Raw genomic sequence first — 25,444 nt, forward strand, 5'->3', positions numbered from 1 at the left:
AATGAGGAAAACCAGGTCCGCTGGAAATGGTACCCACCAGAAGTAGCATCACACAATAACTGAGAACTTCCTCAGCTGATTCCAAATGCCACAGAATCATCAGAAAAGCAGGATGGATGTAACTATGAAAATCCCAAAGGAAAAAATCAGAAGCAGCCAAGCAATCCCAAAGTCCAGCACTGAGAATGGGGAGTTTAGCATTTGATCAGGAATTCAGTTCAAATTTTGTCTCTTCATGGCATGTTCCACCCCAACCCCAGCCCCAGCCCCACGTTCAAAGAAATTAAACGCCCAGGGAGCACTGTCTGAAGCTGAGATTATTATTTTAGAGACAGCTGGAGCAGGATCTTTGCATCACCAGAAACTACCCATTTGATAATTAATATTCCTCGAACTCCTGAGATAGTTGAAGACCATAAAGCACTTTACAAACATTAAGTCTCATATTGCCTGAGACATGTTCCCCAATTTATAAATGGAGGCTAATGGAGACAGGCAGTATAAGTGATTTGCTTAAGGTCATTCAATGAGTTAGTGACTGAATGAAGAATAGAGCCAAGGAATCTTGATTCCCAAGTCCCTCCTCAAAACGCTAAACTACACTCATTCACTGGAGTTACTACGCATTACATTTGACTCTAGGAGTCTCTGCTGGAGTCCTCACCTAAGCCTGAAAAGGAGATACAAAGCACACGCACCACGTATCAGGCTGGATCTCTCAAGCGCTGAGCCAAAAGACAGAAGTCACAGTAGAACATACAGCACCAGTAACAAGAATTCTCCTTTAGACGTACCTTTCTTAGACAGTGCCCAAGAGTCAGGTGGCTACAGACATGGCTCCCTACAGGGTTCAGGTTGAGTCTTGCTTTTCATAAAGCCCACATCCCCAACTTGTAAAACTCACCTTTGACACGATGGGCCAAAATAGAGCCTCAGGGTAGCTGCATTTTAGGAAGTTCTCGTGTCCCTAAACTCATACTACAGGTCTCAGAGGGGAACAGGAGCAGGCCACTTGGATGCAGTCTTCACTATGTCCCTGTGTAGACATGCGGGATTAAGATCTACTTTATGCATGCTAGGTGTGATTATCTGGCTCATGACAAGATGCCCATGAATTAACTGGGTGTCCCTCATCTATGCTCCCATTTGGGCACAACCCTTGGTTTCTTCAGAGAGAGGCAAAGATACTTCCTTTATCTTTTATTAGAGCCACACACAGTTACTAATAGAGAAGACACTTGTTGAGACTGCATATTTCTGCTGAGTCAATCTACTCTCTCTTATACTGTGCCCATCACTGAGATATCCCAGAGTCCAAGTGACTAGCACTCTATGCCAATGACTTGCAGCTGCATCTATAGGAGACAGTGATCACTACCTCACTTGTGCGTGCCAGAGTAATTCCATCAGCACCAAAAACCAGAGATCACTTGGCCCTGAGTGCCACACACAGTATCAGAATAACCTCACATCTCGCCTCACACCCCCAAACTCCTGCAGCCAGATCCAAATGCAAAGCACTGTGTTTCTTCCCTTGTCCATTAGAAAGGTTTAGGGCAGCAATACATTTAGGACTTATCTTCACTGCATTGTTAGCTGATGGTAGGACTCTCGTTTTGTCCCTAACCTGACTCCCATCCACACACAAAAATCTCTAGTTGGAGCTAGCTGGCCCATGGAGGGGTGAAGCTGGGGTGATGCTGAGGCTGGAGCAAGAAATGCAGTAGGGATGCAGCCGCTTGAGTTACAACTCATCAGCGGCTAATCCAATCACTAAGTAGCTCCAATGTAGCTTTTCAGTGTGGTTGCTCTCACAGTAGCTAGCTGGAGTGGAGTAACTTGAGTGCACTAACTTAAGCCACCCGTTGCAGTAAAGAAAAGCCCTTAGTAGAGGTTTCTTGTGCCTATTTCTTTCTTCACTCGTCAAGACTCTTACAATGTCGTGCTTCCATACTGTAATGAACAAACTGGCCAGTGTGTAAGTAGGCTTTTGCCCTCTACTGCACAGAACCAGTGCTGCTCAGCTGTGAGTCACAGCCCTTATGCTGCTAATGGAGATTCTTCCTGAGTTCAAGTGATAGGGGCCTGTGTGTTTCAAGCAGTGAGGAGAATGTTCTCTCCCTATGGCTGCTGTGAAATTCTGAGTGGCCATGCTCTGTACCGTGCTGCACACTCTGACGTCACAGGTGACCGCAGATTTGTCACAGTCTAATACTGGCCGCCGAATGAACAGAGTCCCTCCAAATTCATTCCATGCCACTCAAGAGGCATAGTAATCATTTACATCACAAAACAGGAAAATGCCACTGACACCTGGGATACAATTTCCTGGATTGGGCTCCTAGGACGTTTGGTGCTGCCACTGGTAAGAGTGTCAGCGTCGGTCCACAGACACTCAGCACAGTTACTAACACAAAGCCAGATATAACCACCTCCATCAGAGAGAAGCTGTCTGCAGAATGATTTCAAATGGGTTTGAGCCTGTGTGGTCCTACGTCCAGAGAGACACTATGTACAATAAAGCCCTCTGTGGAAAAATCCACATCTCTTTCTCCAGCAGATGAAAAAGGGATCAGCTCCTTCACCGCCTCCCTCCACCCCAAACACAGGAAGACAATGCTACAGGCTTATCTCTGGGAATGTTGACTTGTTCTGCACTCCTAGAAAGCAGTGGGGAGAAATAATCCCAAGGGGCTGGGGAACCAAACCAGCTGAGAGAACTGACCAAAACAGAGCAGGGGTTAACAGAAAAGATGAAGGAGCAGGAAAATTCTAAGGAGAAAAGAAAGAGAAGGGAGGTGACTGGAAACAAAGAAAATTCTTGGCTGTGCGCTGCTTGCTTTTGGCCCCTGTCCACTGGTCTCCGAGCCCTTTTCCACAGCAGGAGTGCAGGGCTGTGGAGGGGAAAGTGGAGATCTCTCTAGCTTTCATGCTGCAGGACAGTTGAGAAGCCCATTAGGTCCCTCTCTGGGCCAGCGTCAGGCCAGGAGAGGGGAGACAATCTGACAGCTCCATTCACTGGCATGCTTGGCTGGCTTTGGAAGCTTTGCTATTCCCTCGTGCCTGCACAGCCTGTTTCACGAGCCAAGCAAGCGAGAAGCACAGACGTTCTGGGTCAGGAAACAAAGACAGCACCGGTGGGGAGCAGAGAGGAATACTTCCCAGCAACAACTGCAGGGCATCTTGATCCTCAACATTCATGTTTAATTTAGACCTAGCCGGAGATAGGGAAGCAGCAGCGTCAATGCTGCAGGATAGTGGCGTAGGGAGCAATCAGGAGACCATGGAATGAAGATGGGGCACAGCACAGTAAGAAGTAGGAGAAGACAGTGATGAGGATGAGGATGGAGAGAGTAGTACCACAGCATGCCAACAAGGGAAAGCAATCTAATTGCCCACTTGCCCCAGAGTCTGCTGGACTATATATCAAACACTTAATTGCTTGGATTCACCCCTGTTCCAATGCCCTGTTATCTCCCAAGGAGCGCGAGATCTCCACATTTTGCTGCTTTATAGACCAGATGGGGCGAGGCATTGTCTGAGTGAAAGGAAAAGGAACAGCTGGTCTGAAAAGCATATGCATGCATACTCTGATCAGAGACCCTGCTTCCTCGGCTTCCCTCACCCTTTAGGCAAAGATTCCTCAATCCCAAGACACATGCACTGGTTTGTTTGCTATGAGTCACACAGAGGTCAAACATATGGGTTCTCTTGTTTCCCCATTTCCCAGTGCTACATGGAACAGATGAAAGATAGAGCTCTTCTCTCAAAGAAAGGCAGGGCAGGACCCTTGATTCAAAGATTTAATGTCCTTGTCTCTTCCAAATAATTTTGTAACTGCAATTTAACATGAAAGCTACTAACTAATTCTGTTTCTAGACCCAAGCACAGAGCTTTCCCATTAACTTCCAAAGGGTATGTCTTTGACTGAGCTGACTTGCTAAAAATAGCAATGTGGCAGTGACAGCTCAAGCAGCAGCACAAACTAGCCCCCAGAGCACAGATACCTGGGGAACTAACCCAGTGCTGCTGCGGTTACACTGCTATATTTAGCAAGCTAACTTGATCAAAGCTAGCGCAGGTATCCCTACATGTGCTGCAACATCATCTCCTGATTGAAGCATATGCATACTCTGTGTAACCACAGGCAGAATTTGGTCCTTTACAGTTTTGTTGTGCTAGGGTATTTTAGGTAGTCATTGTTAAGATATACAGATAGGGAAACCAAAACTAGTAGTACTTTGAATTTCTATGGTGTCTTTCAGGACCCAAAAGCACTTCACAAACATTAATACATTAAGCCTCAGTCCCTAGGGAAAGGCAGGTAAAGACATGGCCAGATCACTGCAGTGGGACATAGCAGTTATTTAACACCACACAACTGACTAGGACAGAAAGTAAAATGGGTCCAACCTCCGTGAACTTTGGGGGAAGCCTGTGCTCCAATGGTTTCAAATGTTTTGCCTTGAGACCACGTCTAACAGGAAAAGAGCAGCACCACAGCCAATTGAAAATAAATGTCACATTTTGCAATGACACCACTGCTGAAGGCAACATAGGAAGTTGCTAAAGGACCTTCTAGGAAGTTGTGACGGAAAGGACCTTTGAACTATCCCTTGCCCTTGTCCTTTACCAGGATCAGCCTGCCTGCCAGCAGTAACCCCTTGAGTGAAGAAGTTTTTCCTAACATGGAGAATCAAACCCTCTGCTTTGCCAGTTTTTATTCTGTAATGAAAATCCTAGTTTCCTGTGCGACCCCTGGATAGATTCCTTACCAATAAGTCACTGTTCAACCACATATTTCCCCAGACTAAGCCTACCCTCCTTAAGCCTTTCCTCATAGGACATTCCAGCCACATCCCAAGTAAGTATGGTCATTCTCTAGAGGATTCTAAGGACTTCCAATGCCCTTTTAAAGCTATGCAGCCAATATGGTTCAAAAATAATCCAACTATACATGGTGATTATGGATGCTATCCAACTGATCAAGTTTGAACCACAAACTCTTTATTTCAAAGCTCAATGGGCACAAGCTGTCCAGACTGCCATTTCTATTTCTGCAGGTGGCATCTTCTGTTGAAGACATTTGAGCAGCCCATAAGTTATTGTGGTTCTTTGGATCAGCAGTCCCTTGGTTCAAAGAAGTCAACATTTCTTCTTTAATGATTCTAGATCTGGTTTCAGATTAGTGTTATGCATATTTTATTTGGCAAATGAAGCCACTAGTAACTGGTTCACCGTATATGGTAGAAGCCTTGCAGAAAAGATATCTACTGAAGCTTTCAAGAGTTCGGGCTTTAGAACTAAACATAAATTTACCTTAAAAATGATTTATAGTACAACATGGAAAAAAATCCTATGGATTCTAAACATCAAGGGCCAGACTTTCAAAAATTACATGCACAAATTTGCCTGAAAGTTCCTAGGTAACTATATATGCAAATCAGGTAGTTACAGACATCTGCATGGGCATTTACCCAGCTTGCAGCAGTAGTCATGGTAACGGCACTTGTGCATGCATGCACGCGCATACACACAGTGTGTGCTTAATTTGCAACTATACACCTAATCTGGACACTAGTTTTGTGGGATTCTTCCTGTGCACACACAACCCAAAATATCATTATGTTACAGCAAAATCTAATGAAAACAAACCCTCACACACACACCATTTCTGTAAAATGCAGTTTTGTTTTGTGCTCTGCAGCAGGAGTTTATATTTAAAAACTCTAACCTCAGAGGAGTTCTAACAGAATTGAGGAGAATGGGATTGTACAAACAAAAGACGCAATGAGGTGATGACATATAGCTATTCATCGATATCACAAAACATGTTAACTGCAGCTGCATTAAAATGAAAATCTCTCTGTTTGCTTAACAGAAGAAAACTAGATTTGGCAGGGAAAGTTTACTTTTAGGCTTCTAGGAGGTTATTACAAATGATAGAACTATAAAAAGAAACTGGGCAATATCCTTTAAAGGAAAATTTAACCTATTTCAACTAGAAAACTACAGATTAGAAGAGAAAACACCAAAAAAACAAAAACAAAAACAAAAAACAAAAAAAACACCACCATTCATTTATCAGAACCCAAGACTTGGCAGAGCAGATCACAATCTGCCATTCTGATGCTTGTAACGATTATTTTTAAACTGTGTTCTTGGACTTTGCCTCTTACGATTTGCAATGTAGCCTTAGGATATATTCACTGGCAATATCCCACAATGACAGAGTCCTGAAACAGAGCTGGAGTCTCTTACAACACTTCTGGAATGGAAGTGTCACTGCAGGGTTACTGTCCCACTGCATGAATGAAAGGGAGTCACTTATTTAGAAACCGGACTAGAGAGCGGTAAAGTCCAGGCAATCTGGCCTGAGGAGTGAGACCAGCCCTTTCATTTTAGAGAAAAGTTAACCCCAAGAATCTCTGCAAAATGGTAATTTTTTTTTAAACACTTCCCCTCCATTTCCAGACAGAAAGGGGAAGTATTAGGAATGCTCAGCCAACCAAATGGTGCGATTACATATCAACACATAGGGACAATTGGCTAAGAGAAGTTGCCATGCCAGCACTACAATACCATTTTACAGCTAGCAAAGCAGGGCTCGTATCCCCGGAGCAGGAAGTAAGGCTGTAGTGTAGACATAGCCTATGTTGGCATAACTTATGTCGAAAAAACCACACACACACACACCGAGCAACATCAGTTACACCAACGTAAGTGCTCATGTGCACAGTGGTCTGTCAGTGGGAGAGCTTCTCCTGCCAACATAATCACCTCTGTGAGTGGCAGAAGATTTATTATGGCAATGGAAGAGCACTCTCCCATCAGCACAGAGTGTCTTCACCAGACATGCTGCAGCAACACAACTGTATTGGTACAGCTGCACTACTGCAGTGCTGTACGTATAGACAAGGCCTTAACATTCCAACATTTCTCCCTCTCCCTATAGCCTGTCTGCTAGTGGAAACAGGGCTAGTTTGACAGAAGTGGTAGACTTATGTGCTGTGAGGAATCCTCAGCTCAGTAACACTGAAGAAGTGAAAGCCTTCCAGGATCCCAGGGTTTACCACAGAGAGGGGAGCAGGAAAGAGGAAAACACCTCCCACAATTGGCTCTCGAACCAAATCTTACTAGACTTGCTTATGAGTGGGCCCATCAAGGTGCACACCACTTCACACATGCATAATGCAAGCAAGCTTGGACTTCTTCAGTTGATTGAGCCCTTTTGAGTGCAGCTGGGCTCGTTCCAAATCATCTGCACTGTCCAGGTGCTTTCAGTCCTTGTCTGGACTAGGATTTAAAGGTGTGATGTCCACACACATTAGCTAGTATGTCTGAATAGACTAATTAAAGGCTATGTCCACACATATGCTAAACTTGCAGAGTTAAAGCCTAGTGCAGTTCCTAAATTTTAGCATGTGTTAAAGCCTACACAACTATTCAAAAATGTTAGCTGGCACCATACTTTTTAGCCTAGCCTAGCCTCTCCTCAGCCACTTGGGGAGGAAATTGAGACGTGCTTGATATCACTCAGTGATCTTTCCAACTTCGTGATGGCCTCTGAAGTGACTCATGAATATTCCTCCTTAGCCAGAAAGGCAGCAGCAAGATGGGACATGGGGTCAGGATGGATTAGAGGTGGATGGAAATATAAAGGCTCCATAAGGGATGCTGAGCCCTGCTCCCTGGAAACTATTGTGTGTCTCTAGGGTGACCAGACAGCAAATGTGAAAAGTTGGAACAGGAGGTGGGGGGTAATAGGAGCCTATATAAGAAAAAGACCCAAAAATCAGGACTGTCCCTATAAAATTGGGACATCTGGTCACCCTATGTGTGTCACCTCTAACAGCAGAAGGAGGGTTGAAAAATTTCCAGGAGAGAGAACAGCTCTAGCATGTATGGTTAAGATAGCAGCAGAGGGACGTGTCTCTCTCTCTCACACACACACACGCCAGCAGGGCTGCATGGTATTATTTCACTCCCACTGACCAGACAGCACAGACTCACTCTTCAAAAAGGAAGACATCTTCAAAACAGAAGGCACCATATTTCTACCAAATGGAAAACAGAGCTGAGGACGCAGAAGGTTTTGTCTCTGACTGCACAACATTGCACTTTCTACTGTGCTCAGATACCATGGTGATGGACACCTCACAGGAACCTGAAGAAAATAGGTCTTCTCAGGCCACCAAAGCTGGAGAGTAAGACCAACTGAGTCCTTTCTTGACCCAACTTTCTTTAGGGAATAAATATCCCCAGTTTCTCAGACTGGTTTGGGTTCAGGTAATACAATTGCCCCTTTGTCCAAGCTAATTAAAGTTTCTGATTTAAGTGGGGACATAAATTAAATACCACGGGTCATTTACAGGTCAGATCACAGTGCTGGGAATGGGGGAAAAGAGTTCCTCCACACTCATATATGATGCTTCTTAGGGGTCAAAAAAGAGCAGGTTTACGCTCAGAAATGAGATGCTTGGAAGCAAAGGTTTAGTATGTATGCTTAGTGGTTGGCTCTGATTTGCCGTTTGCCAGCAGATACAGTCAAAAGCCAGATGACACAGCTGCGTTCATCCCCTTCTCTTTTACTGGAAAAAAAAAAAATATAGGTTTTGATTCTATATAATTAACTGGCTTTGTGAATCTGCCTGGTTCCTACTGATCTCTTCAAACAGGGCCAGTACTCTTCTCATTCACTCCAGCACCAACACAGCTCTGTGAGGCTCTGCTTTCCAGAAGATTCTAGCCACTTCCTAGGCTCTGATCCAGCATTGAGCCCCCTTGGCTTTCACTATTTCTTAACTCCATTCAAGAAGAACTACTGTGGAGGAATAAGACAGGATGTTTGAGACTTGGGTTCAAAGAGGGGAATCTGGAAAGCAATGAGTGGATAAGCAGCACACAGTCAATTACCAGTGACTGGTTAAAGAACACGCCTTCCATCCACATTCTCCTCACAAGCTAGAAAGTTTCAGGGCAGGATGTTCCACCACATTAAGGGTTTTATCCTCCAAACTGCACATGTACACTAGTGATGGGAATTTTCCATACCACAAAGCCAGAATCCCACTAAAGTGTCCCCATCTCCATTCCTACCCCCAATAATTCACGAAACATTTCTCTCTGTTGGAAGACTGTGAATGTTACCAATGCTCCTGATTCCATCTGATCCCCTGGGACTCTCCCTTTGTAGATGTATACAGCAGGCAGCAAAATGATGAAAGAACAGAATGGATGAGTTCCAAACGGACTCCTGTCCTACCTTGGCTGGAAGGACTGGTGGCAATCACACAAGAAGCCTGGAGGGGAAGTAGGGACTCAAAGATATATAGAATTCCCAACGCTGAGTAAAGAGGCCTAGAAGAATGAGGAATTAGACACTCTTGCAGGTATCCTCCACACACTGACAGAAACTGAGAAAAGTTCAATAGTTACCTAGTCTCCCAATACAAAATACAGAAACCATAGGCAGCCAAGTTCAGTCACATATACGTTTTCCAGAAATGATGATGCATCATCTAAGTACGATGAGCAAGCACGGTCCAGGCAAAGTAGAGGGGGAAAGAGGTGCGAGTTTGGGGGCTGGAGGAGGAAAAGCAAAGCAAAGTTTGGGTCTGCCTACTCAGGGGCAGAGAAAGCTTGGTTCTGCTTAGTTATAGCTATGTTACCAGACTTGTGGTTATCCCTTGCTGTTTGCTCACTGCCACATGGTAGCTTCGCAAGCAAAGCATTGGCAAGAGTAACCCAGAGAGGTGCCTTTTTGAAAGGTAGCATGTCTTTTAAGAACTCCAGGGTGACACAGCTCAGTCATTATTAAAATGCACATTACTGGAAGTAGAGAGTCACTCAAATTCCCAATGTCATAGCCTAAATCATATAGGAGGTGCCTTATGTGGTGCAGAATTAACTGTGTGCGCATCACTGGACTGTCCCATGTTAAGGTTATGCCAAGGGGAGAAGCCAGCTTTAAATTGTGTTAGCCCTGAAATATGATATAACTTTTCATAAAGTGTCCACAAGGTACTGGTAGGTGCCTGAATCTGTAGTTTATAGGGTATGGGCAGCTCACAATGAATCCAGGACAGAACCCTCTAGCTTCACTTCACAGTCACATGTGGGCGGAGACAAGCAGTGCAAACAGGTTTAATTGAGCACCTTGATTGCTATCTAGAAAACAGGTCTGTCCCACTTTCAAAACAACAAGCTGGAGCACCGCAACTCAGAACTCTGCAACAGGAGGATTTTAAGAGACATGTTACCAGCACCAGTCCATTTAGCCTGGCTAAAGAGCAGCCAGTTCCACTAGAAAACACAGGATGTACTAATGGCAGTTTGAGGTTCCCTTACACCAAGCCTGCCAGGTACCTTTCCAGCATTATCATCCTTTCATTATCAGATGAACTGGGTTACAAATCAAACACTGGGAGTGCAAGTTCCTACCATTAACCAAAGCTTTGTCTGCTAGGGGCATGCCTGGGTTCTATTATACACTGTGCACTGTGTAGATTTCCCACACTCGATTGGACTAAATCCAGCAGCATCCCAGCTCCAGAAGTGGTTATGGCCAGATACATCAGAGGAAGATGAAACATCTTTTCCACACCAATAATACATCATGTTGGGGAATTCATTGCCAATCATTAAGCACAGACATGTACAACACTATACAAGACACAAAGACAGAGATAACCCCTGAGCCCAAAGAGCTCCCAGTTTAGCAGGAAAATCGGCACTAAAGCAACTCCATGACAGGTATTATCAACTGGGCATTATGAATGGAAGCAAATCTGGTGAAGGAAGCAACAGGCCATGCAGACTGTATAACAGCCACACGGATCAGGACTCACAGCTGTTAAGCGTGGCACAAACCCCTACATTCTATAAGTACAACAAAATGGCTCCACAAAAGCAGTTCATATCTGCACCCTGCCAAATCCGGCACTGCAGACTCCCATTTCATAACCCACAAGGAGCTAGAAAACCACCGCCCTGTCTGCACCTCTGCTTCCATGTCATCCTACAGTCCTCATCACCCCTTGTTCCTCTCCTCACTTTGTGTGCTAAACCTTACACTTGCAACAGCCACCAGCTTCCCCCATGCCACCCGCTTTCTCTTTTTCTAGCCTTCTCATGCAGACTTCTTCAGCCACTATGTCCCCTTGTGCATTATTACCCATTGGCCTGGACACCTACTGGGGCTGGATTACTAACTATGTGGGCAAAGGGCTTATTCTGAATTGGTCTGTAAAGCATTATGCACATTTGCTGAGCTAAATAAATAGTAACAACAGGCCTTTGCCATTAGGTAGGTGGAATATCAGAAAGGAGAGAGCGAGAGGTCCATTCAGACATATCTTGCTTCAATGGTGATGACATAAGGCAGGAGTTGGACTGCAAGTGCTCCCAATAGGCTCGCTCTCCAGGCAGAATCTGACAGCTCGGTGTTGCTGTGAGCTGGGCATGATACATCAAGACTAGGATTCAAACAAACAGCCAGCAATGTACGCAGTGGGTATGGGACGTGTGAATTCAAAAAGACTCCCTGCCTTTGTCTCTCTCAGGCTATAGAAATCCGACATGTCTTTTTTAATGTTAGCTTCACATCTGCATGGAGCAGTACAGCAGGCCGGCATCCTGCTTTACACAGGAGGCAGCACAATTTAGACCACAGCTGAGATAGGAGAACTGGATGAACAGCCACCACTTTCCTTTAAGGGATCACAAAATCTGCTTGCTAGCCAGGGAGGCAGCTTCTCCAGACCTGCTCCAGCAACTATAATTTAAAACAAACTTTAAAAAAAAAAAAAACTACTACAATTCTGTACCAGGAATCTCCACCTCCCACGCTGGGTCAGTGCTTCGGGAACCAAGAAGTCAAACTTCGCCAGAGAGGAGGTCCCTGTGGTGAGCAGTATGTAACCCTTCCCATCCCAGCTGAAGAAGGGCCAAAGGGAACACTCGCCCTACAACTAGTACTGTATGAAAGACACAGTGCCCTGCCTTTGCTTAGTTAAGACAACATAAATGGGGGGGGGACCCTCATGCACTCCACCGGCCCAGGAAGTAAGTGCTCCCTGCTGAAGAATAAACTCTTTTCTAAGTGACTATAACTAGTAATAGTAAGAAATTATTGTAAATACAACTAACAGAATATTGCAATTGCAATGAATCCCCTGTTAAGTAAACGTAGAAGCGGGAGGAAGAGGGTGGATAATTACACACAGTAAAACTTGAAAAAACTCCCGTTCCTAAGCAGATCCCCTTTGCTAGAGAAGCTATCCCTGTAACCAGCATTTTCTTTCAGGACTTTGCCGAGTCCCACAAGGAAAAGGTTGGCAGGCTCCCAGCCCAGCAGCACCAGGGAGGGCTACTTTTGGTCAATTTGAAAATAGTTACAGAAGGTCAGAAACCTTAAAGCCCTCGCACGCCTTCCCCAAAGGACCTGGGGATGGTTTTGGGACCGGGTGCTCCATCCCCAGATCTGGGGGCGGGACTGGGGGGGAGGGTTAGACACTCACATAGTGTTTGTTGGGGGTTCGCCTTTTCTGCACGTCCAACACCTTCACCTCCAAGATGCTTCTCCTGGGCATGGCTCTGTCCTTTGCAATCCGGCCCCCAAAAGCAAAGGGAAATGTTCAAATAATCCTCCGGGCTACAAAGAAAAGAGGGGGAAGAGCTGGAGATCGGGGCTTGGTGCAGCACAGCTCCTGCCACACATACAGCTGACAGGCCTTAAACTAGGGAGCAAGCACACAGAGGAAGAGGAGTGAAAAAAGAAATGCCCACGCCACGATCAGAGAGACACTGAGCTGGGGTAGCAGAGCCGCTGCCACCTCTCCTCTCTCGCTCCCTCGCCCAGTCCCCCTCGCCAGAGTTTGCAGATGGAGGACTCCTTCCTCCAGCCCACCCCTGCGGAGCAGCCTATCCCGCCCAGGCACGGGCAGTGAGTTATGTGCTCAGACCCAGCCCAGCTCCCGGGCTCTTAAAGGGCTATGAACACAGCTAAAGCTCACACAGTGCCAGCAAACCAGCTCGCCGCGCTGGGGTGAGGTGCGGGGTCCGATGCCTTTCCAGTTACAGGAGATACTCAAGAGTTTCTCCAACATCCCTGCCCCCTGGGCTGCTTTCCCCAGGGATCTGACTGAGCCGCTCCGCGGTGCAGGTGCATGGCAGTGTCTCCTGCTGCTGTCTTTGCATTTCCCCGGCTCTTGCTCCAGCTAGGACTGGCTTTGGTGTCCTCCTCGTTGCACCTAGGCGGCAGCCCCGCCAGTCACATTCTGGGGAGAAGCAGCACCAGAGCAATGGTTTTCATTTGCAGACCCCTAAAAAAATTCAAATGGCAGTGCGGACTCCTTTGGAAATCTTAGACACACTCTGCGTGGACCCCCAGGGGCCCAGGGCTCACAGGTTGAAAACCACTATTCCATGGTAACCACAACCTCCCGGGGGCCCCCCAAACCTCTGCTCTAGAGATTAGGGGCAAAGGAATCTTGGCGACTGAACTCTGGTGGGGATAGTCAAACTTTGCTCTGAACGGTAGATGCACCCACCCTCCCTTCATCATTTTAGCTACATCGGTCTCCTCATTTGGCCCCAGTTTCTTTTTAGGAAGGGACAAAGGGGAGCTGTACAGGCAGCAGCTAAACGCAACCAAAAGTTCAAGAGAAAAAGGCCTTCATCCCAAGGGAAAGGCAACTTCCCCTCCTCGTTCGGGAGTGCAAAGGAGGCTGCTAGGGAGACAAGCTGCGCTCCCCACAGGAGAGAAAGGCGGCCCCTGAGCCGTGCGGTTCTTCCACAGGGAGCCTTTGTGCTCATCCGCCACAGCCGCGCTCCCCCTGCCACAGCGACTCACCCCTGCACTGCAAGCCCCAGCCCTGCTGCTGAGTTACCCTCTCCTGCAGCGCGCGCGGCTGGGAGGTGCGGATCCCAGGATGGCCCATAGAGGGCAGCGGCGAGGCGTAGCTGCTGCGACTGCTAGACCTGTCCGGGCGGTGGGGTTACATCGGCTTGATGTGCTCAGAAGCGTTAGTGCACCACCGAACCCGGTTTGTTGGGGTGGGGAGTTTTTTGCGGGGGCAGGGCAGGGACGGAAGAACAAGGAGCTGTCTCTCAGGGCTGGAGGAATGAGCCGTAAATTCCCCTATTTGCAGACAGTCCTGCATTCATAGTGTCTCTCGCTTTGCATGACTCTGGCGGTGTACCGGTCAGGGGGAAGGGGGGGCAGTGTCTTCCTCCACCCTCGCCCCTCCATGTCTGTCTCTGGACCCATATTGCCCATCCAACCCTCCAGGCCCCTTAAAAAAAACCCACAGCATTGGCTTACAAAAATCACCAGATTTTTAAAAACACTTGCACGGGGGTATTTTTCATGCTTGCTGCTATTTGAGCCTTGAGGGGTGAGGGTCCTATTTTCTTTCTTCATAACCATAACAACTAGTAACATACTTAAAAACAAAAGCTGAGATTCTCCCAGAATCTCCTGGAAGCTGGGGCTTAAAGGACAAATATGAGACTCTCATTAAAATCAGAGAGCTGACAAGGCTACTGTCCCTTCTTTCTGTCCCCCCCCCCATGCTGCCCCATTCATGCTTCATATGCTGTGCTCTATTCCCCCTGCAATTTGTCCCCCCACTCAGCTCAGGACCTCTTCAATTACTTCCTGCTGCCCAGGAGGGTTGGCACAGTGGTGGTTATATGCCCCACCCCTGCCGGCCAGCACCACCTTGTGCATTCTGGGCGTGATCTGGACTGCCCCTGCTGACAAACTGCAGCACCTCTCACTCCATAACATACACAGCACAACGAGGCAAGGGTGGACGGTAGGAGGATGCAAAGAGTCTGCCACTGTGCTGACCCTTTGGCAGGGGCAGCTCCAGGCCCCAGCACGCCAAAGTGCGTGCTTGGGGTGGCAAGCCAGGGGGGAGGCGCTCTGCCGGTGCTGCGAGGGGAGCAGGCAGGCTGCCCTGGCCCCTCAGCAGCTTGCCTGCGGAGGGTCCGCTAGTCCCGCGGCTTCAGAGGGGACCACGCCTGCGGGAAGTCCGCCGAAGCCACAGAACCAGCGGCCCCTCCGCAGGCAAGCCGCCGAAGGCGGCCTGCCTGCCGTGCTTGGGGCAGCAGAATGCCTAGAGCCGCCCCTGCCCTTTGGGCAGGAGGTAGTTGGAGATGGGTTACAGGCATGGGGAGCATCGGGTTCAGGTTGCTTCTGAAAACAACTCCACACGTTTAGGTACACCCAAAATTACAGACTCTCATAAAGAATGAGAAACAGAGAAAGAGTCAGATTTTTAAAGGTATTTAGGCACCTAACTTCCTGGGGGAAGTAAGTGCCTAAATACATTTACAAATCTGCTCCTAAGTGACTTGCCAAGGGCTGCCAAGGAACTGGGACACAGAGCCAGACCTGATTTGGAGGAAGCCCTTGCTTTCAGCACCACATGTAATCCAACGGATCAAGGATTGCAAACTTTTGTACAAGGTGACTCATCCTACCAGCGAGGTGCCCCCAGGACAATTTCCTGTTCCTACAGGAGATCAGCATTATAAAAGTATGTAATATATTTTTTAGCTCTGTTCATGCAAATTAAGTATATGGAAAGATGGAGGAGGAGCCAGCACAATGTGACCAACCACATCCTCAGAAGCCCCCAGGAAGTGCTCCACAGACCACTGCTGGAGAACCTCTTTAATAGAGATGCCACCCACCTTAGCGAGCTGCTCCTCCTCATGGGCAGAGGTCTTGCTGGCTGCTCAGAAAAACTGCCATCTCAGAAGCAGGAGGGAGATAATGGCTGTGGGTGGAGGCAGTAAGATCACCACAAAGTAATTGATCTTTGGTCTCTCTCACACACACACACACGCGAATAATATTGAAGGACCTGTGTCCCCAGATTTTACTGACTCCTAAGGCCAGCCCTGGATAGCTGGAGGTAGAGGGGGAGTCCATCAGCTTTAGGAAAAGTGATATGGAAAAACTGCCTTATGAAAGGAGACTCAAAGAGCTTGGCTTGTTTAGCCTGGCCAAAAGAAGGCTGAGGGGGGATATGCTCGCCCTATATAAATATATCAAGGGGGTTAACGTTAGGGAGGGAGAGGAATTATTTAAGTTTAGTACTAATGTAGCCACGAGGACGAATGGGTATAAACTGGATATTAGGAAGTTTAGACTTGAAATTAGACGAAGGTTTCTGACCATTAGGGGAGTGAAGTTCTGGAATAGCCTTCCGAGGGAAGTAGTAGGGGCAAAAGACTTTCCTGGCTTTAAGACAAAGCTTGATAAGTATATGGAGGGGATGTTATGATAGGATCGTCAATTTGGGCAATTGATCTTGAATTACCACCAGACAGGTCTGCTCAATGGTCTGCGGGGAGATGTTGCATGCGATGGGTACTGAGTTGCTGCGGAGAACTCCTTCTTGGGTGCTAGCTGGTGACTCTTGCCCACATGCTCAGGGTTTAGCTGATCGCCATATTTGGGGTCGGGAAGGAATTTTCCTCCAGGGCGGATTGGCAGGTGCCCTGGAGGTTTTTCGCCTTCCCCTGCAGCGTGGGGCACGGGTCGCTTGCTGGTGGTGTCTCTGCAGCTTGAGGTCTTCAAACCATTTTTGAGGATTTCAATAACTCGGTCCTGGGATAGGGGTTGTATAAAATTGGATGGGTGGGGTTCTGTGGCCTGCCTTGTGCAGGAGGTCAGACTAGATGATCAGATTGGTCCCTTCTGACCTATGAGTCTATGAGTCTATGATACAAATATTAAACTTCCATGATCAACTGGCAATTTTAAAGGCTATTTTTGCAAGTGAAAGGGGGCCTTGGGTCCTGACCCCAAATGGGGGCCATGGAGACAGACAGTGGTGCCAATTCAAAGGCTATTTTTGCAAGTGAAAGGGGGCCTTGAGTCCTGACCCCCAATGGGGGCCATGGAGACAGACAGTGGTGCCAATTCAGATATTTCTTGGAGTGGGAGGGGCAAATTCCAGTATCTCCCCCTCCCAACTGTTCTGGTCTCCTCTTTTCTCTCCTCCTGCAGGGACCCAAGGGCTCCTTCAGCCAGAGAGTCTCTCCTCTCTCTTACCCCCACAGTGCAAAAGTCAGTGCCGCCAGGCATCAAGTTCTCTGTGACTCCCCATTTGGCCACTCACTGTACGGAGGGACAGCTAGGTCAAGTTTCAGTGGCATTGTGACCATGCAGTTGGAGCAATGTTCTGGCAGCAGCTATACTGATTTAGTAAAAGACCACTGCTTAAAAGTAGTAATGGCACAGTCCTCCTGTCTCTGCAGCTCATGGACCATTAAGCAAGTGCAAAAACCTTGTCCTCCTCCCTAATTGGCACCACTGCTGTGAGCCAAAAGGATGGCTTTGATTCAGCTTTCAACAGTGGACCCTAAGCACTGGTTCTGACAGTTTTCAGCCTTCAACCACAACCCTGAAAAGTTATAGGGCCATAGGAACTATTTTCTTTGTGGATTTTTTTTTGTTTAAAAAGCACTGCTAGATAGATATGAATAAATTAGACTTCGGGGTGTTTTCTTGCACCTATCACAATAGCGATTTCAGGCTTCCTCCATTTTGTGCTGTGCTGCTCCGTACTCCGATGTGCTCCTTATTCTACGGCTCTCCTCTTTCTGCCCCCATTCTGCTTGGTATGGCCATTCCACTGTCCCTAGAGGCATCACTTTCATCTTTCCTCACAAACCCAGCTTCACCTTTCTCCCACACAACCCCGCCATCATTTTTATTACCATAAATAATATATATCTGAAATTCATCACCTCAGAACAGGTTATAGGAAATGCTATGTGTGCTGAAGGAATGACACCAGCTGTGGGGAATTAAGCGCACGGTATGAGGCTTGCATCTTTGATTTGTGTGCATTGTTCTCCTGCACCTTTGCAAATAAAACAACATAAAAATCAGAGAAGCAGAGACATTATAGATGGGGTGAAAAGGCAGTTAGGTCCCATATTGTCCAACCACCTCAGTCTTCAGATACAATATTGCTCCTGTGACAACGTTGCTTCTCTGCCTTGGTGGATCCTGCACTTTCTGGCAGATTTCCTCACCTCACATGTTCATGGCAGTCCTCAGTTTAGCCACTTTTGTTAGTGGCACAAACCTGCAGTTTACTCAGATGACCTCATCACTTACCAGCATAGGGGAAAGGGAAAACAATCTCCACAGTCTCTGTCATCTCACCTAGTGGGTTAGAAACAGACCCAATCTCTTTCTGAATTAGATCTTCCCCTCTGGTGTCTGTTTCAGACCAGTTCAACTCCTCCTGATGCCAGATAATGTTTGTACTCCTCAGTCCTCCAACGACACACCTTCTCACTTCCAGATCCTTATGTGTGCCAGACTAAATGAAGGAAGGTCATTTTACACCAGGTGCCCTGATTAGCCTGCCTACCTCAATTGGTTCTAGTAGATTCCTAATTGGCTCTAGATGTCCTAATTAGCCTGTCTGCCTTAATTGGATCTAGTAAGTTCCTGAATGTTCAGGAACAGCCCGTTATCTTACCCAGGGAAAAGGGATCTGCTTAATCTGGGGCTAATGTCTCTACCTTCGCTCAGTCTCCTGTAGCCATCTGGCCTGGCCCTGTCACACTCCCTACAAAGTATTGCCTGGGTATAATCTAATCCTCTACACTACAGTTACCTTCCAAATGAAGCAAAACCTAGCTTTATTTCTCCAGCCATAGATGAGACCAGAAACCAAGTCTGCACTCACAGAAAGGGCCGTTTTCTCTCCTTCAACATGCAACCAGAAGAAACCAAAAGCAGCACAGCATGGTACTTGCTGAACTGGAATAGCCTTTCCCTATCTGATGGGAATAAACAGTATCCTTGAAATCCCCCTACACACAGAGATTACCCCAGCATTGTCCATGAAACTGGATGCATCTCAAAGATGGGAGCGCAGCCAACCACAACAAGTTCCTGGCAATGCACCTCTGAGGTGGTCTATGCACCCCCTGTTTGACTGCACCAGGGGAGCATCAAAAGCCTGCTGCCTGCCCTTCAGCCTGCCCAGGATTCTCCAGGACCCAGCAAGGAATTTGCACCATTTTCTCAGTGCCACCCACAGTCTGTCTCTGAGGCAGCTCCCTAGCAGGTGATGTAACCAATCTACTCTGAGCCACAGGGCATCTTAATTACATTATAAAGTTACCCAAGACCTAATGCTGGCACATCATTAGCTTCCAAATGAATTTAATTTCCTGACCAACACCACATCTTGCTCCTTGGCAGCTCCTCAAACAGGGCTCCCTTTATACTGTTAATTCTGCTACACTGGCTCTGGAGGAGAGAATGCTGTTTCTTTAAAGGACAGGACAGATTGCCAGTTCTCTGTTACCCCCCTGCTGGGCTCAGCCTCCCCACATCCTGCCCCTGAGAGGCAGCAGGCATGTACCTTAGCCAAGGGGAGGAAGGTAACTGCAGAAAGGGATGAAAGACATCCAAAGGGGATACTTATCCCTCTTCCTTTGTAGTTGTTCCTACCTAGCATCCATGAGAAGCAGCTGGGCTTTGCTGCTGCTCTGTCTCTGAGGCCTAGGAGTGTGGCTGACTTTCCCATGAGTGGCTCAGTAGTACTGGGAGATTGGGCAGATGGTGTGTGGAAATGCCCAAGAGTTGCCATGACTAAGGTAGCAACAGCAGGTGGATTCTAGACTGATGAGGTCCCAGGGGGCTGAGGCATGCAGGTTGAGACCAGGTAGCTGCCAGAGAAATTGTAGAGCCTCAACATGTAACACTGACCTTCTAGCCCGTGTCATACCATTTTATTTCCTGCAACTCTAACTGCTGCATCACTTATTGTTAATGAAACCAGACATATGAAGAGGGGAAGGTCAGTTTTAACCCCCCTTCCGCCTTGCATAAAGTTGGAGTCCAAACAGAATACTTCACATATCCAAGAATACCAAGAGCTCCCCAAGGGCCCCTCAGAGCTTGTCTCTCTGGACACAGAGGCCTACCAGGGGAGCTTGGAGGTTTAGCATGCTTGAGTGAAGAATCAGTCCTGCTCAACTGTGTGTTCCTGTTGCCCTCTAGTGGCAGCAGCCTTGAGAGGCTATAAATCCCAATTCCAGGATGGCATTTCAGCCCCAGAGCTAAGGAAGGTTTTTTGGGGCAGCCGGGTCAGAGCTCTGCCTCTTATAATGACATGGAATTTGTGGCTATGGAATTTTACACATTCTCTCTCTCTCTCTCTCTCTCTCTCTCAAGTGGCCTAGCACAGATTGCTTATGGACTAGATTCACTCCCCTGCGTACTCTATGCAGACTCTCAGCCTTCACTAATGGCTAATCTACTCAATACTGAGCTACTCCCCTTAAATTAATCTATGTATGAGGGGGATCTGAGAGGCAGAGCATTAGGAAAAGCAGAGAAGGCCTAAATGACAATGACATGGGCTTAGGGAGACCTCGTGTGTCAGCTTGAAGTGGACCAGAGTTCACAAAATGAATTTTGTCCAGGAAAAGACATGGGGGGAGGGGAGAGCAAGCAGTGGCTGCTCTCTTCATCTTCCCCCTTCAAAGGAGGGCACAAAAGCCTCTTTTACGTCTGGGCTGACGCACCCTTCTTGCATTCCACATGCTTCCACCATAAAGATGCCTAATATTGAACTATTAAAAACAAAGGAGAAAATTTGAATGAGCTATTTGGCCCATTACCCCTCCTTGCTGCAATAGCAGTTGGGAGGTACCAGCTAAGGGAATCACACAGCTGTGTTCTTTTGCCTTACCATACTCCGCAGCCCCTTCTGATTTTTTTATATGTACACAAATAGCTGCATGCACCCACCCATGATGCTCTTCCATTGGTGAACTTTCTGCAAAGCACACACAGGCAGCTACTTCTGTTTATTCTTTTATTAAGATAAATGTTTATCCACATAGGGGCTTGTTAAAATAAACTCCTGTGTATATCTCTGCACACCATCATAAACCCACTCCAGCGCACTACTTCAGGGACATGAATGCTGGCAGGAGGCCAAAAGACTGCTAGAGATCAATAGGAAGCACTCAGTATCAGGACTGCTGCACAGCATAGGTTATTCTGGCTAGGATGCTCTTTGCCAGTATTAAGGTCCAACTAAAGAGTTAATTCTCTAGGCTATTGCAACATACATTCTTTAGAACACCAGGTACCTGTTGCATTTGTACTGGCTGCCAGTGGCTGGGTGAGAGACAATTGCAACTAATGCTGTAAAGCTGCACCTGGGTTTTAATTAACTAGCTTGGAGACAGCTGTGGAGAAGAGTGGAGTACTGCTTTGTCCAGATTGCTTCTAGGGCAGAGTAGCCTGGAAGTGGATTATAGAGCACTCATCTGATCTCTGTTGAGTTCTGATAGCTTATTAAATAAACAACTATAAATTTAAGTTTTCTCATCTACCTTGGGACAGAACTGAAGGGTGCTCAGGTGTAAGCAAAAGCAGAATTTCTGGCCAAAGAAATGAGTTTAAGACAATACATTTAGAAGTTCATTACTTGTGTAAAAGTGACACCCTCCACTCAAGAACCAAAGGAGAAGAGCAGAAGTGGTTCAGAATGATAAGTGCCATGTGGTTGGAAAGTACTTCCAAACGTATTAGCCAGTTACTCTTCCCAGCCCTGGTACAAAAGTAGGCAAGTATTGCCCTTTTATAAAGGGGAAACTGAGGCATAAGTCAGGGATCGAGCTTAGGAGCCTTTTGCTTTGGCCATACCTATGTTTATGCATAGACAGATGGGGTATTAGAACAGCAGCACCAAATGAGGAAGAGTTTCACAGTCAAAATTTAGGAGCAGATGATCACATCTCTCATGTTTAAACTAAGGCTGCAGTTTAAGTCTGACATGAGCATCACACAAAAAAGCCTTTGCACCACTAGGTCTAAAAAGTCAAGAACTCCCCAACCTCCAACCCTTCTTCCTGTGAAGAAGAGTCCAGCAATTTGGAATAAGATGAAAGATTCTTGGTAAACTATTAATCCAACAGGAAGATAGCAAATGGGTTGTGCCCTTTCCTGTAGTAAGCCCCAACTGTTAATCACATCCTGCTCGTTCTTCAGGTGTCAATGATTTACTGGAAGCAGAAGGCAGTACTCCAGATTCAGTTCTGAACTGCAATGGAACACTGTTCAGTCTGGCTGGCAGGTCCACCAGGTACTTTTCCATCCATCCACTGTTGTAGGGATTGCAGAGTTACAGGTATGTTCTAAGCGTGTTTGTGTCCCTGGTTCTCCCCTACTAATGGCAACCCCAAGGCAATTCTTTCACGCACCTCCCACCAAGGTACTAGCCAAATCTACAAACACAACCACAGGGCCACTTTCAGTGGTCATGTTTTGGAGCAAATGTGTGGTAGAATAATGCTTACAGCATACTAACAGGACTGGATCCCAACAGATTCCTGGCCAACCCTCTTAGTTTGCCCTGAGTGCTGAGCACCTGTCACTCTGACTGAAATCACCAGGACAGGCAGGGTCAAGTCCAAAGCCAAGAGGACTGATCTTCTACTGCCTTGACTCTTGGATTACCATTTTTGCCTGAGTAGAGTGGGTGTAACAGTGCCAGGTCAGAATGGTACCAGGCTGCACCCACTTTGCACAGGTATGTCACAAGGGGAACGGCCCCGGAGAAGGCCCTATGGCTCTGATGTTCAGTCCTCTATCAGATGGGAAATCAGTGGCAACACCAAGGGTGTGACACCAGTAATGGAGAAGGGGAGCATCAGGAATTCCCTGCGGGCTGTGAGAAGCAACACTGAAGCTCAATGTAAGCCTAGCAGTTGTGGGTGATTTTTCTTAATGAGATACTGTCAAGAAACAGGAAAAACATCCATCAGAATTGACCTGCTCCAGTTTTATATTTTCTCACACAAAGATGTGCATTAGAGTTGCACTCTGGGGCTGTTGTCGTGCCCAATGTTATAATGCGGGTACCACCTAGTGGAGCATATGGAGGAAGTGTGAGTTGCCCTCTGCAAAGAACGTGGGACTGACTTACCAGATGAGCTCTACTAGATTTCTTATGGGTGCAATCACAGAGGGTTTGTCATTGGCATGAAAAAGGAGCAACTTCCATCACCCGCAGAGAGCAGAGGAAAGGTCTCATGTCACTGAACAGCACCTCCCAGGGAAAAATATTAAGAGGCAGTGACATGTTTCATGCTACTACTGGAAAGTACAGGAAAGGAAAAACAAGCAGACTCCACAGATTTGACTTGACCTGAGCACCAACTAGTTGGTCTTCAAGGAATTTAAGTGGTTAACAATGCAGTAGTTGTAAATGGGATCCTTTAAATGCAGTAGCCTTTAGCATTCAGAAGGGAGATACAGGTTATTCCAGAAGCAAATGTCTACAGCACCGTTTGTCTTAGGATATCCTTCAAGAATGGCTCAAGGAGAGGCAGAAATTGTGTAAATGGTAGGTACAAGATTCAGACATCCTGTCCCTGTAGGGCCAATTACTATACAACACCTCAAGCCTGGTAAGAACTTGAGAGAAAAGACAGATGTTACTTTAAATAGGGTTTTTGTGCAGCCAACAGCTTAGTTTTTAATTGGTGTTTGGAGGGAGGTAGATAAGGGTATTTCTAAAAATTCACTAGATCTCTTTCAACATTTTCATAAAAATAAGTTTATCTCGATGTTTAAATCTGACCCAGGTTTTTGTACAAGAAGAACAGTTTAAGCGAGGATAATCTTATAGGATCATCCATTCTACACCAGCATAATCTGAAAGCTGATTAGGAAAAATGATTTCTGAGCAATGTACAGGAGACTGTCAGCCCTGGCGGGGAGGTGCAGCTAAAAATAAGATAGTTCGCTAGATTCTTCTACTCTGGTGCGTGTCATATCATTACTGGAGCATTTGCCTGCTGGCAGTAGCTATATTATATGGACTGGGGAAGCCAGGGAGTCTCTGTTTGCGATTACATTTTTCTCAGCCTGGCATTGCGGATGTAAAACGATATGAGCTGCTCATGTTGGCTGAAGGGTTGCAGATTCCAGTCTCTAAATCGGAGAAGACAAGAATGCAACACCATTCATTCAGTCTTGGCATTTCATCGCCCAATCAGCTCTCAGTTGCATTTGTTTTGGGGTTCCTTTCTAGCCAATGGCTGGAGTAGATTGAAACAAGAAGGGGAGTTCTGACTGCACCCACGAAGGAGAGGAGCGCTGCTTCCCAAGCCAGTTAGAAAAGTAGCAGCGCTGTTTCTGGCAGTGAAGCTACCCCTTCTTCCTTACTTCCTGTAACCCCTCCCAGGGTTCCCATCCTACAGACCAAGATAGCAGAGCTGTAACTCCTGCCTTTCCATCCTTAGGCCTCTCATGGGCAGAGATTAAATGCATGTATCCAGAGGTGTCTGATCTCTTCATTATTCCACTGAGGCCCATTATCCCCAACTCTTATTCAGACATCAACGCACAGGCAGTTCTTCAAAGTAGCTTTGCTTTCTATTTCCACCACCTACTCTATTGTACTGGAGCACATCGTGTTCCCATTATAAAACTATACAGTCTCAGCCGAGAGCCCCTCCTCCCGCTTGATGCCAGACTTCAGGCACCAAGGGGATAATATAAACTGGTTTATAATTTGAATTTATAGCAACGTTTATTTAAAAATGAAGTTTAAACAGGCCCTATGGCCTGTTACAGACAGAAACATTTAGACAGAGCAGACTGGAGAAGTAATGTCGAAGCCACAGACAGCCCCCTGAATAAACGCAGTAAAGAAATAAGTACTGTCTCACAATCTTATGATGTTCCCAAAGCCAGAGTCCACCCCAGCAAAAGCTAAAACCATGGTCCAGTGGTTAACAGCACAGAACTGGGCATTAGTCCACATGGGTTCTATTCCAGCTCTGTGACTTATAGGGTGACCAGACAGCAAATGTGAAAAATTGGGACGGGGGTGGGGGTAATAGGTGCCCATATAAGAAAAAAAGACCCAAAAATCAGGACTGTTTCTATAAAATCGGGGCATCTGGTCACCCTAGTGACTTAGGACTAGTCACTTAACCTCTGGGTCTCAGATGTAACCACATGTAGCATCAGAAGTTGGCATGGCCAATTCCCAAATGTTGGTAAAGGGTTTTGAGCTCCTGAAAACTAAAGGTACCATAGCACTATTACTGATGAGTTCAAGGCAGAATACAAGTCCCATTGAAAGTGCAGTTCCTGGCTCTGCCAAACAGTGTCACTCTTTAACTATCTTTAGATTAACATCAGCAAGGACTTTAGAAGAGCTACAGCTTGAAGCTGAGACCTAGACTCAGAGGGGTCTAGCTTCCCTGCAGAGATCATCAATACAAAATTGCTACATGCAGCGACAGCATTTTCAGAGCAGTCAATTGCATCTGGAAAACTGAAGTTCTGCTTTGCAAGGCTGATAGCCCAGAACAGGTATCACAGAGTCCCCTCACACAGTTAAACCCAAATATACTAACAGAA

At 46.7% G+C, this 25,444-nt stretch overlaps 1 protein-coding gene across 5 annotated transcripts in view; it reads right to left on the bottom strand.

The window, feature by feature from the left end:
* SH3PXD2B (SH3 and PX domains 2B) overlaps positions 1–15,790 on the bottom strand; it is a 127,994-nt gene extending 112,204 nt beyond the window's left edge. For 4 of the 5 annotated variants that reach the window (XM_050962579.1, XM_050962577.1, XM_050962578.1 and 1 more), the window contains exon 1: positions 12,522–12,852. In XM_050962579.1, the coding sequence (XP_050818536.1) occupies positions 12,522–12,593 (72 nt within the window). In that variant the 5' untranslated portion in view covers positions 12,594–12,852. Of the gene's footprint in view, positions 1–12,521; positions 12,853–15,705 lie in introns of those variants that run through there. The other variant, XM_050962576.1, reaches the window with a different exon arrangement.
* Positions 15,791–25,444: the final 9,654 nt, after the last annotated feature.

This window comes from Gopherus flavomarginatus, chromosome 7, assembly GCF_025201925.1.
Source record: "Gopherus flavomarginatus isolate rGopFla2 chromosome 7, rGopFla2.mat.asm, whole genome shotgun sequence".
NCBI classification, from domain to species: domain Eukaryota; kingdom Metazoa; phylum Chordata; order Testudines; family Testudinidae; genus Gopherus; species Gopherus flavomarginatus.